General features: G+C 34.7%; 1 protein-coding gene across 13 annotated transcripts in view; it reads right to left on the minus strand.

The window, feature by feature from the left end:
* RALGAPA2 (Ral GTPase activating protein catalytic subunit alpha 2) overlaps window positions 1-14,503 on the minus strand; it is a gene marked incomplete at its 3' end in the record, with an annotated part of 326,498 nt that overhangs the window by 185,511 nt on the left and 126,484 nt on the right. For 12 of the 13 annotated variants that reach the window (XR_013992302.1, XR_013992303.1, XM_081034222.1 and 9 more), the window contains 2 exons: window positions 10,488-10,578; window positions 8,758-8,934 (listed from right to left, as the gene is read on the minus strand). Coding sequence is in view for 10 of the 13 variants with exons in the window: in XM_081034222.1 (XP_080890348.1) it covers window positions 8,758-8,934; window positions 10,488-10,578 (268 nt within the window). Of the gene's footprint in view, window positions 1-8,757; window positions 8,935-10,487; window positions 10,579-11,772; window positions 11,884-14,503 lie in introns of those variants that run through there. The other variant, XR_013992304.1, reaches the window with a different exon arrangement.

Here is a 14,503-nt window from a genome sequence, read left to right on the forward strand (position 1 = left end):
AGCTCTAACCGCCTGCGCCACTGGGCCGGCCCTTAAGTCACTTTATTTTATATTCTCATCTTATCACTTTAGTTTCAATGCATTTATTTTCTATTTGATATTTTTTCCTGAATTACTTTTTAAAAATAAACTTCATTTTTAGAACAGCTTTAGATTCATAAAAAATTACTAAGATTAGATTCATAAAAAATAACTAATTAGAGAGTTCCCACATACTCCACGTTGAGCTTTCCCCTATTACTAACATCTTACATGAGTATGGTAAATTTGTTACAATTAATGAACCAATATTGAAACATTATTATAAAGTCCATATTTATTCAGACTGCTTTAGTTTTTAACCTAATGTCTTTTTTATGTTCCAGGATTCCATCCAGGATATCACATTACATTTAATTGTCATTATTTCCTTAGCCTTCTCTGGCTCTGAGTTTCTCAGACTTTCCTCATGTTTGATGACATTGACAGTTTTGAGGCGTACTGATATTTTGCAGAATGTTCTTTAATTGAGATTTGTCTGAAGTTTTTCTCATGATAGATTTTTTTTCTTTTGTATTCCTGGAATGAACAACAAATTTCTCTTAGCTCTGATGTATGATCCTTTCCCAGTATTATTGGATTTTATTTTCTAATGCTTTATTTAAGATTTTTGCTTATATGCTTTTAAGTAACATGGACTCTAATTTTCCTTTTTCAATATGCACCTTGTCTGGTTTCATTATCAAGGTAATAGAAGTTAGATAAACAGCAGTTAAGGACCTCTCTTTTTTTCTAGTGTCTGGAAACAGGTTGGAAAAGATAGTTTCTCCTTTATTTGAAGCTTCAGTAAAACTAGTAACTGTCCTTTATTTTTATAAATATATTTGAATTAATTTACTATATTATTTTAAAATGTTATATTGTGTTTGTAGTTCTGTTATTTTTCAACCCCAATATTTTCCCTTGATCAATCTTGCCTATTCATCTATTCTATTAATGTTTTTAAAGAGTGGTTTTTTATTGTCTTCTCTATTACTTTCAAGCATACACATGTATGCATTTAGCTTTGTAAATTCCTTTTTAATTAACTTCTATATATTATTCTGCCATTCTTTTCCTAATTTTTTGAATAGGACACATAGATTACTATTTTTCTCTTCTAATATACATATATATATATATATATATATATATATATATATATATATACACCTGAGGCCATATACTTTCCTTTATATAAATCTTCAGCTACATTTTAGAGCTTTTGGTATGTAGTTTTCACTGTAATCCAGTTTGAAATATTTCTAATTTCTTTTTGGATCTAATTTATTTGAACTGCAATTTTTAGTCTCTTAATGTATTTTTGTTTTATTATCCTTTCATTCTTAATTTACTTCATCACTTTCACAGAATGTGGTATAGTTTCAAATCATGGCATTTGTTGAGACTTGCTTAAAGATCCAGTTGGACAATTTCTGTAAATGTTCCATGTGCGTTTAAAAATCACCTGTATGTTTCAATTAAGTTTAAAGTTTCATATGTATATATATATACATATATATATATGTATAAAGAGAGAGAGAGAGAGAAGAGATATAAGTAATCTCCATTCAATATATATATATATATAAATATTTCCATTCAACCAACATTAATTGTATTAAGTCTTCTCTATTTTAATATTTTTCTGCTTAATTCATCAAATATTGAGAGTTAATATTAAAATTTTTCTACTATGAATATGGTTTTATCAGTAGTTCTTTATAATTCTGTAAAATTTTGCTTCGTATGTCTGGAGGTTATGAAGGTCATATAAATTTAGAATAATTGCTGTCACTAATAAATGATTTCTGCTTTAAAGTTTACCTGACTGATGTACGTATAGCTAGATCAGCGTCCTATCTTTCTTCCTATCTATCAATGTATTAGGTTGGTACAAAAGTAATTGCCATAAAATAGTGTCAGTTTTTTCCCTTGCAGTGACAGGCTGTTTTCATTTATATCCAAGAGAATGCCTGTCAGATACCCAAGTCTGAATAACCATAGTCTGTCTGTCAGTTGTTCTTTCAAGTAAAAATAGTGTTTCATGAAAAATAAAACTAGTTTATCTCCAAAAAAAAAAAGTGCCATTTTTGCAATTATTTTTAACCTTTTAAACCGCAATTACTTTTGTACCAACCTAATATTTATTTACTTAATTAGGATCACCATTTATTAATATAATTACTCCCAAAGTTCTATTCCTCACACATTTCCCATACAAACAAAGGCAAACTGATTTCTAGGCAATTATCAACCTCCACTATGTGTCATTTTTAGTACATATGCTGTTGGTGTTTTTAAAGCCTAATCAAAGAAATTTAAGCACAATTTGTGGACGTGAGGAACTCAAGTAGAGGAATGACAACAGCCAACAAAGAGCAAGGCATGAATCTAACAAGGAGCCAAGGCAGACCCAAGAACGGTCTGTGTCCTTCTAACACTGCACCCAAGACAGTTGCTAATAGCTCATTCTATTAGACATTGAAAGATCCCAAGACACCAAAACAAAAGATTTAATAAAGATGGCACGCAGTGTCCTGGAGAGGCCTTACCCAAACAAGAGCACTATTCCTTCTCAGAAGAAAAACACGTGTATTTCCCAGATAAGTACCACATACTCTATTAAGGAGATACAATAAAATGGGCAAATCTAATTTAAAATAGAATTCCTAAACACTGCTCCTGAAAGACAGGGGTATAGAGAACAAAAACCTAATAATTATGTGCATTCTGGGTTCTCTGAAGACGCGTCTTCCTAAAGTTTAATCTGTAAAGTACAATACCAAGCATCTATCAGTCTGAGAAGGTAGCCTGAAACTTTAATGAATACTTATAAATCAACATAAACCCCCAAATGAATACACAGCATAATACGGTATTTCTTTTTCTCATAAAGAATGCCATGATGTTTTTAATCCCTTGAGGGGTTAAAAAAAAGTATTAGATGATTTATAGTTTTGTTTCACCCCTCCTCCCTCCCCCAAAATGCTGGCAATCCAAAATAGAGATTAGCCCCCAGCATTCCAGTCACACTGGAGCTTTTGTGTGAGTAACAATTCCAAGTAAATGTGGTACCTCATCATCTGCACCTCTTAGCTACCTGCCAACTAATGCATTCTCATTTATGAAAGGACCCCATATAGAAAATCTGTTTCAATACTGCTTTGCTCTCTGAAAAATTTATACCTCAATGATGAAAGAAATCCTAGGTAACAACATTTCCATCACATTATCAAACTATGTTGAGTCCTTTAGAAGTATTTGAAATGATTGCATGCTCAATATCACTGTGAAAAAATATTTTTAATTAGTTGAAATGTTTTTACCCAAAATGATTCGACTCGTGGCATAAGTAACAGAACAGATGCTGACATTTTACATGTAGATAGTTCCTCAGTGAAGCAGCGCTTAATTAAAAATGGGGATTTGAGAGATTTCAGAAAATTTCATATTCACTCTAAAAATACCAAATATTTAGTTTTATTTTCTTTTTCACGAGTGAAGTAGTATGCTAGCCTAGTATCTTTTCATTTCATTATTACTAAATGCTATAGGAGCAATTGCATTTTTTTAATTAAACTGGGAACTCTTGCAAGCAAATATATATATTATCTTTCTCCAAATATATTAATGATTTTAAAGAGCAATACAAAGTTTAGAACTTTGCAAACATGCAAATGATTTTAGCCATGAAATAAGTCCTGGTAATTGGTAAAATAGGTATTTATGACCAAATGATGATTTCCCATAACCGCAATTTCATGTAGTCTTGTTAGAGTGTTGAAAAAATATAGCTGGCACTTTGGAAATGAATTTCCGTTTTCATTTGAAATCTAAAGGCACAAATCCAAAGGCTCAACTGAAACACCTTAATTCTGGGACCAGAAAAAATCAGGCCTGGACGTTGAAGATCCAAAGTGGAGAGACAGCAGGTTGGTTGGTGTTCTATTGGCCACCCCTACAGCCTGTCTCTTTTCTCCTTCCTCATCTGCTTTCCAGGAACACAATGTTCCTTTTAAAGATTTCAGAAGATAAGCAACAAACCCCATGGTAGTTATCACTGTTATTTTTCTTTATAATATTTCATGTCTTCAGAGCTGATGAAACCCTGGTGAAACGCCAAAAGTGTGTCTAATGGCAGACAACACTGACAAACCATGCCTGCAATAACAACTTTGGTGGCAGGTAACAGTGAATGTAATTCACATGCACAGTGGTAAAAGGATTTCGGTAACAATATTTGGAGGCAGGGTTGTGATAAATATACTAAATAAAAAACATTTTGAAATGGAATCTTACATATTTTTTATTATTAAAAAAAGTTAAAATTTAATTGCTGTCTTAGCTAAATAAAACAATAGTCTGAAACTTAAAGCTTATTCATTCATTGATTCAAGTATTTACTACTAAATGTTCCTCTCCTGCCACACACTGTTCTAGAAGCCAAGAATCAGCTGTGAACACAATGGGTGACACTTCCCCTCCCAAGCTTATATTCCAGTGGGGGAAGAATAATGACCCCCTCTCCACTGAAACAAAATGTTGCATGCCATTTCTTTCCAAACCTTATCTTAAAACATATCACTGAACTGACAGGAACCTGGAAAGGAAAGAGCACCAAAACTGGCTTTTATCCTTCAAGGTTCTGCCACCCCATAGAATTCTTAAAGTTTCTCTAATAATGAAAAGAACGTTTAAATTATGCTGAAGTTGAATTATGATTGATACTTTTCTTATAATTAGCTGTTTTTATTTTTAAACATCTAAGAAAACCTTCCCTACCCCAAGATCTTAGACATTTTTTATAAGATATTTTCTTCCAAAAGTTTTAAAATTTCCTTTTCATATTTAAGTATTTTATCCTTCTGGAATGGACTGTGGGCATGGTGTGAAGTAGGGATTCTATTTCATTTTTTCCCATATGGCTAAGCACTTATCCCACAGACAATTGTTGAACAGCAAATCCTTTCCTTGACAGAACCAGAATTCCACTTCTTTCATAGTATCATGATTCCATGCCTGTGTGGATTCAGTTATGTACTAATATTTTATATTCCATTTTATTAGTGTATGTGTTTATCCCTGTGATTAAAACCTTCTTTAAATAAATCTTATAGCACTTATCACATTATTTGTCGCTATCAGGATGTCTTCTGTCTTCTTGGTAAGCTTTTAAGTCAATTGTAGCTATGATTTATTCATCTTTTTATTTTTTATAGCATCAAAATCAGTATTTCTAGTTTGTAACCTTATTCGCTAGATAAGAGATGAGGTCAGCAGCAATATTGATTATTAGCTATAGAGTCCTAACTATCCCTGAAAATCATTACCTCAACAGAACAAAATTTATGCATGTATTAACTATATTTCCTTATTTTCTGTATTCCTAATGCTCTGGCATCTGGCGACTCCAGACCAGGATGGGACTGATAGATCCTCCCAGGGTAACTAATTCCAAGATATACTAATCAACTTACCAGGAAGTGCACCTTTCATATGCAAACTACCCGATCCAAAATTCATACCTCCCAACTATCTTCTTTATCTAGCTTTCCACATCAAGCCAATATACCCCCCTGCCATAGTCACCCCAGAGCCAGGTACTGGGCAACCAGGGACAGCATCTATGCTCCAGAATCTGCTGAAACTGTTCAAACTAGTCAATCCTAAATCTGATTACCCTGTCTTGCTTTTCCCTTCACTAGAAATGACAATAAAGGATGCTGCCCATGTTTTCCCCTCTTTCCCGCTGCCTCCTCATCAACCCTTTCTTGTGTGGCCTGCCAGGGACCTCTAAGTATAAACTTCCTCATGACAATCATTTCCATGTCTACATGTTTTACCTGATTAACACAAATCCCGGAGACAGTTTGAAACAAACCACAATAAATTCAGCTGTTATTTTTTATTTAAATGAGAAAGCAAATACAAAACTGAACTGCTTCCCAGTGATGAAGGAATTTAAGATTTTAGAAGGAGTTTATTGTTCCAAGCATTTGATTATTAGTAGGATTATTCAATGAGCAACAGATACACGCAAATTATTTGATCACTCTCTTTGCATGTCCTAAAAGGCTAGGTTAACACGAGCTTTATTTTGTACGTTTATAAAGAAATCGTTCTCTTAAGAACAGAAAGTTAAATTCAGAATTGTGATAATCCTTAAACCTTATCATATTACAGTTTGTCCTTTTCACAGATGACAAGATGAACTATTGAACTGAGTGTGCTGATTCTCTATATTAGTATTTCAAAGAACTAAGTATTTGGAGGAGTTAATCACAACACAGTGCATCATATAAAATTACCTCACACAAGTTTATTAAATTGAGCTGCCCCATGTATATTCTGAAATGGGATCAAAACTAATCTTTCCAAAGGGCAGACAAAAGAAGTAATCACCCAATTATTTTTTCTTTTCAGTAAAAATAATTAAAACTAGTTCTAGTTTAAGTAAATTCAACTTATTGAAGATTCAGTATTACCATGATGGTGAGTTTCCCTTGGGTAGTCTGTTTATTGGAACTCAAAGAAGTCATTTATTTCGTAAATTAAATGTATTAATGATTCTCAAATAGTTTAAAGGGTTTTGCAGTTGCAGTTTTAATAGCAATGTACGTTTGGAGAAAAAACACTTTAAAAGCCAGTTCCAACCCTGGCACTTAGCTTCTAGCTAGACAACGAGATTTCTCTGAGTCTGTTTTCCGGTCTCTAAAACATAATTTGTAAGACTTGGCCTGCTTACCATACAGAATCAAAAGGGATATCTCAAAGTTTTTTGTAAATTGTTAAATACCATATAAATTTATACTATTATTATTCAAAATGATTATATAATTTTACTCGTGTGTGCATGTGTGAATATATATATATATATGTGTGAATTTATATATATATAAAATTTTAAATCACTTTAGAAAGAACCAAAAATTGAAGAAGTACAAATTGTTACCCAATAATTTGTAAAACTAAAGCACATGATCATGCCAACCATTTTCTCATTGCCTTTGCAAGGCTCCGACCATTGGCAGATTTGAATACACAGACCAAAAATATCCACCGTCTTTTAAGGACAGCACTACAGCATTATAAGGCAATATGGTATTCATTATAAGGCAATATGGTATTCACTTACAGCTAACTGGTCTGTTTTTCTTTATTATTCTATTCTTAATTAAAATATATACACATTAAATACACATTAAGATAAAATTGTATGTACACATTAAGATAAAATTTTACCTGACACCATTTTTCTATGTAAATTTTACGAAGTTTTAATGTTATTCCATCAGGAATTTCCAAAATATCAGAGACTTTGGTTAAATTTTATATTATAATTAATAAAAAACAAAATTTGCTTGGTTTCAAAAAAACTAAGGTAAAACTTTAGCTCTTACTTCTAATTTTAAAATCATTTTTAGCATTTTAATAACAAGTTTTAGTCAATATGTGCTTTACACTTTGTTGTTTTCATAAAAGATATCTATATGTAAGCATGAGTATGGCAGACCAGGAACTGCTTGGCTGTGGTCAGCATTTCCCACACTGAGTTTCTCAGAACACTAGTCTCTCTGACATTTACCAAAACAAAGCAAGACAAATATCCAACTCCTCTTTAGTGTCCCTATTCTCATCAGCTGCTTCACAGAGGTGAGGGAGTTGAAACTTTCAGAGGTTTGCATACTCAGGGTCACAAAATATGCCCATGCATGTGTATATATGTATGTGTGCACATGAATAGTTCAAACTGCAGAGAGCTTCCACACACACTATTCTGTGCACTAGACTTATACATTCATTCATTTATTCCCCCAACAGGTTCCCCCAATAGTTCCTATAGTAGGAACTATTATTATCATCCCTATTTTACAGAAAAGAAGTTGAAGGACAGAGTGATTAAGTCGCTTGCTCAAAACCACCCAGCAATTCCTTGGCACAGCCTGGACGCAGACCCAGAAAGTTTGGCTCTATGGTGCATGCATGAATCTTAGAAATACAGTACTCGGGGGAAAGGTGCAAAAAATAGAGTATGACATCACCTTTAAAAAGATTAAAAATTTGATATATTTGATTGAACACAGAGATATATATTGTAAAACTATAAAGAAATCAAAGGAATTATAAAAATAATTTGAGATAGGGTCACAGGTGATAGGAGAAGGGAAGGGACTTGAGAAGGCCGTACAGTTAATCTCACTGGTTTGGATGCTGTTCTATTTCTTAAGTTGCGTAGTAGGCTCACTGATGCTCACTTTATTACTATAGCCCATAACTTGTATGTATCTCACAACTTATCTTATATGTGTCAAGTATTTTATAGTAAAATTTCAAAAACATATTTAATCAATACGCTATTAAGTGTTAAACTTACCCTGGATTTATGATCTTTGTAAGGTAGATAAATCACTCTTCTATTTCCAGAGTAAAGCAAATTTGGTCAGGGATGGCAAAGGCTTGGTGCACATATCATCACTTCCTCTAGTGGTGGACAGTGGCTGTCGGCATGGCATTGCTTCCTCCCATACCTGGCCACTGTTTTAGAACCTTCTCCACAGACAGCTCAGACTTGACGACTGATTATGAATAGGTGGTTGGGGCTGCCAACACTAATATCATTGGTGGTGGCACCCCCATCATCATTATGCTAAAGGATCCCCAGAATTCTTACAACTAGTAAATTCTGGGATCTCCCAATTGTTAGCACTGGTACCTCCTTTTCAAAGATGTAGTTACCTGTTAAGTTTGAAGCATCGGTGGGACCCAGTTGTAACCAGTGGCGAGCATCAGAGTCACCGACAACATCTGCAGGCGTGTTCAGTTCTGTGTCTTCCTCACAGGTCTGCCATGGGCTCATGGACAGCTCTGCTTCATTGGTATAGCCCAGAGCTGTGTCACTGCTAACGCTTTCACCTGGCACAACGGAAGAACCAAAGTCTGAGATAACTAATAGTGGGAATCACAATTACCTATGGACAAGTAACTAAACAGCTGACATAGCAGGAATCATTCAGGGGGTAAGGGCTCAAAAGGAGCCTGTGTGGGGCTCCTGCTCAATGAAATAAAGCTTCTAAAGCAGGGCATTAATAGTATGAGCTCCTTATCACCCAAGTGGCATTCTGTTCAAGGGGTCTTCAACTCAGTTATTCCATATACCCAAAAGATTACACCAAATCCTTAGGTTTTTCTACTGCAACTTATTCAACTACTAAAATGGGGGTGGGTGGAAGAAAAGGGTAGGATTTGATTCCACCACAAATGTAAGTTTGTTCTGTCTGCTACAAGAGCCCAAGGATGCTTTACACCTTGAGCCTAATGTCTACACCTCAACCCTGGCTGAATCACTCAGATCCTCAGAAATGAAGTGTCCCACTGCAAAACATTTCCTCCAATAGAAATTCTCCCCTTTATATACAAAAAAGTTATAATTAGTCATAATAGAATGATGTTTTCAAGGACTACTGTGTTTCCTGAAAATAAGACTTAGCCAGACAATCAGCTTAACGCATCTTTTGGAGCAAAAATTAATATAAGACCCGGTATCATATCATATCATATATCATATCATATAAGACCCAGTCTTACTTTACTATTACTGTTTGCTCCAAAGACGCATTAGAACTGATTGTCTGGGTAGGTCTGATTGTCGGGGAAACACGGTAGTAAGCCTTGTAGAGCTATTTTGTCTGACACAAAACAGACCTAGACAGTCTACTCCTCCAAGTCTCCTGTCTACTTCATAACAATTTTATGTGTCTACCCTTTTGTCTGCTCCTTCTTCCAGCTGCTTTTTGTATCTGCGGACAGTCCCCAGCCCTGCTGCTTCTAATCAGCTGTCCTTTCTTCACTTGCAAAAAACTGAAAGTTGTCCCAGTCACCAATCTGTTAGGTTCCTGACTTCATTGCCACCCAACTCTAAGCCAGCAGGGTCTTAAAGGGGGAGCCTAAGAAGAGCTCCTCCATACCTAACAAGAACTGCCCTGGAGCGGTTTCCTTTGCTGCTCTGAGAAGGATGTGGCTCAGTACCTGCCTTTAGGGAAGCAGAGTATTAGGATCACTTTTTACAGTACATAGTAATATCAGGATTCCAATAAAATTGTATTTTTAAATACTTACTTACACTATTGACCTCAATGTACTTCTGAAGCTTTTTGCTTCTAGCCTGTGGGAACTTTCTGGGCATTTCTCCTTCTTGGCCTGTCTGCTCACCTAGCCATCAGCCTCAGCTGCATCTCTCACTGGAAAAAGGCCCAGGGGTGGAAACACAGGCAAGACCTCAAAGACACAAGTAACTGACCTGTGAACTAACCATCCATCATTCCTGAAATTCCAAGAATAAAAGTGTCCCATTTCACAACCATGTCTCTTCAGATGATAAGATATAACTTGAATTAGAAAGTCAAAATAAAATAAAATACATTAATTCTTAATTTGGATGAACACAGACCACATTTCCTGGAACTTACTCTTCTGTCTTTCTCTACATTTTCCTTGCGTCGACTGCAAATCATCTTTTAAATCCAAATCAGCAGAGCTGCTGCTTCTTCGAACTAAGATCTTCAGACAAAAAGAAATAATGCATTTGTTACAGGAAGGTTTTAATTTTTATAAGTCCATGTTTCTAAAGTAAAAGAAACAAACAATAATAATAGCAACCAAATAAAAAATGAATCCTATTTTCCATTTGAAGGACATGTGTTCACAAATTACTATAATTGAATTACAAATTACTCAAGATCTGAAATTCATGGCTTCTCCTTTGTCAACCGGCATCTAATTAAACTGATCTACTGAGAAAGAATGCCAAATCATACGGAAATCATTTATTTTAAAGTTCTCTCTTTTCTCTGCACAGCACACATACGAGGTCTGACAATTAAGTTCATGAACTTGTTGCAACGATGTTGCTAACCTTTTTCGATAGCAGAGGGATTATTCATTATGAATTTGTACCAACTGGTCAAACAGTTAACCAAGTTTACTATTTGGAAGTGCTGAAAAGGCTGCGTGAAAAAGTTACACGACCTGAACTTTTCACCAACAATTCATGGTTCTTGCAACACGACAATGCACCAGCTCACATGGCACTGTCTGTGAGGGAGTTTTTAGCCAGTAAACAAATAACTGTATTGGAACACGCTCCCTAATCACCTAATCAGGCCCCCAGTGACTTCTTTCTTTACCTGAAGACAAAGGAAATATTGAAAGGAAGACATTTTGATATCATCAAGGGTAATACAACTACAGCTTCGATGGTCATTCCAGAAAGAGTTCCAAAATTGCTTTGAAGGGTGGACTAGGTGCTGGTGTCAGCCCACAGCTTCCCAGGGGAGTACTTCAAAAGTGACTATAGTGATATTCAGCAATGAGGTATGGAGCACTTTTTCTAGGATGAGTTCGCAAACTTAATTTTCAGACCTTCCTATATAGTAAATGCAATTCTGCAGAAGGCCTAAGTTACCCATGAAAGGTTAGTGCGCTACAAGGGAAGGCATAAAGGCCACCCAGAGTTCTTTAAAGGTTACTCAGTGCCTTCCTTGTTCAATGTGCAACAGACTTCCCAGAACACTGCTCAACACGACCTGTGTTAAATACGGAGCACAAAAACATTGGGAGGCAATCAGCATCCTCTAAAATTTACGCCTTGCTTGGAGAGACAAAACATACACAAATTCCACAAAAGATTACAAGGTACAGAAGCAAAATATGCAAATAAACGCTCTCTAAAAGATATGCAGAATAAAGTGTTACCTTAATTGGCTCACAGTTACAGGACAGCTGTTCAAGAAGGCAACAGACAGTGGTAGAGAGAAGGCAGGAGGGGATTCAAGGCAGGAAGCACTGAGTGGTAATCAGCAAGTTCTATGTGCAGGAAAAGAAGCTGATTTTAGCAGGCCATGCAGGGCAGTCAGGTCAAGAGGAAAAAGATAAGAAGAAAATGCAGACCGCCTTCTAAAACAGGCAGCTGCCAGTTGCCCTTCAACATCAGGTTGAGGAATTTCAACCTAATATTGACAAAATGAGCAACTGTATGTTCTAGACAATAGCTTAGTGGGATTATAAACATAACCAGAAAGAAAATCCCAGTAGTTATCTGTGGGATAGTTTAGAGTTAAGAAGAAAATTGCTATGGAAGTGTTATGGTGACTCAGGAATGAGCACATAAGGCTTTTAATGGTAGAAAAGGAGAAGAAAAGTATTAAAATTCTGCAGAATGACAGATAAGAGCTTATAATCAGCTGTATATGACAGTGGGATAAAATTAAATCACAAAAGGATATGAATCTAGGGGATCATGAAAACAATGGTGACAAACGAAGGAAGGATGACAAAGAAACTTGAGAACATTTCTGTTATCTTCATTTTCATCTTTGGGCTGAAAATCCAAAGAGAATGTCCTATAAATAGGCAACAAAATCTAGGACAGTGAGACAGAGGCTAAAGCCACGAGTGAAGATGTCAATTTAAGGCCCTTCATTGTAGAGTGTATAAAAAAACCTGTATTCAATGAGCCAACTAAAAGGATGAATATTAAACAAGCAAACAAATGAGAAGTAGGGACAAAGATGTATAATTAAAAGACAAATTATTAAGCTAAAAAACAGAAGTAGGCCGTGAATAAAATATTAAGAAGACCAACAGTATATGAAAAAATATTATACAGCCTTAAAAAAGGATGATATACATATATGTATATATTTATGTATATGTATATATCTAATGTGATAATAGAAATGTACCCATATATTTCCTTAACTGAAAAGCAGAAGGCAGGCTTTTCTGCTTCTGACTGAGAAACGAAATGTCCTCCAGCTATAGAACTAGACATACATAAAAATTTAGGTTGCAATTTGGGACTCAGAGGAAAAATAAATCTCCAAGTGATCCACACACCCACCAAAAGCAAGTAAATATCAGGGAGTTGAAATGGAGCTGTCTATCCCAAGGGTAAATCTAATATTACCATTGCCAGGGGCAAAAGAAGCAAGACTCTAAAGGACTGAAGTAGCACTCCATGCTTTTTGGAAGAAATAAATGCTAACGTCCTGGTGAAACTCCATCACTTCAAACATCCAGGTTTTCTGTAGATTAAGATCAGCCATCTTGGAACTCAATCATGTACAAGAGTCTCAAAAACAAGAACTATTTCTTGAAATCTTCAGAATCAAGGATTTCAGATAATCAGATAAAGAATTTAGAATTATAATGTGATATTTTAAAGGAATAAAAGATGAGAATCACAAAAAATGAACAAGCAACAAGAGATAATTAGAAATTACAGATATACTTGAAAAGAATCAACCTGAACTTTCAGAAGCAAAGGGTGTAATTGCTGAACTAAAATCTCAATGGAAGTATTAAAAGGCAAACTACATATGAGTAAAGAGAGAATTGAACTGAATGAAAGGCCGATCTGGTAAATTACCTAGAGGGCCTAGGAGAATGGAAAATATGAAAGGGGCTTAGAAGACATGGAAGACAGAATGATAAAGTCTAAATACATTTCTACCCAGAATTCCAGAAGGAAAGAGCACAGAGAACAAAAAAGAGGCAATATTCAAAGAAATGGTTACCAAGAATTTTCCAAACACAATGGAAGACAACATCCACAGATACCTGGCACATAGCATATATCAAAAAGACAAATGTATAAAACAAAAGAAACTGTACCTAGATATACTATAGCGAAACTGAAGGACAAGGACAAAGAACAACAAGAAACAACAAATAGGATAGATGGAAGACTTGTTAATACCAACAATGAAAGACAAAAGATAGTAGAAAAATAGCTCCATTAGAAAAAGGGGGAAGGAAGAAAAGTGGAGAACCACAGTAATCAAGACCTTTTAGTACTGTACAGAGAAACAAAATAACCAATAAATCAAGATAAAAAGCACTAAAATAAAGACTCACACAACCAGAAAACTACACATACGACAGAGAGGGAGTGTTTCAGATCAATGAAGGGAAAAATGGATTCAATAAATGGACCTGAGACAGTAGTTATCCATGTGGGAAAAAAAGAAAACTGGACCCCTACCTCAATCTATACATAAGAATCAGTTCCAGGTTGAAGAAAGACTTAAATGTGTAAAGTAAAATGCAAACACATAAAATATAAGGTAATGTTTTTATCCCTGTGAAGTATTTTAAAATTTTCATAAAACCTAACCATAAAATGGTTGATAAAGAAGAATTGCAAAATTAAGAACTTCTGTTCATCAAAAAAAAAAAAAAAAACACCATAAAGAAAGTGAAAATATAAGCTGTGTACTTAAAAAAGATATTTGCCAGAAACAACTAAAATAGGATCAGTATTCAGACTATATACAGAATTAGTAAAAAAAAAAAAAAAAAAAAAAAAAGAGAGAGAGAGAGAAAGATAAAATGATAAAGACATCATTAGGCATTTCACAGATGAAACACACATGATCAATGAACATATGAAAGACTTTAAAATTTATTATTAATCTGAAAAATA

This window comes from Rhinolophus hipposideros (assembly GCF_964194185.1).
Source record: "Rhinolophus hipposideros genome assembly, chromosome: 22".
Classification (NCBI taxonomy): Eukaryota; Metazoa; Chordata; class Mammalia; order Chiroptera; family Rhinolophidae; genus Rhinolophus; species Rhinolophus hipposideros.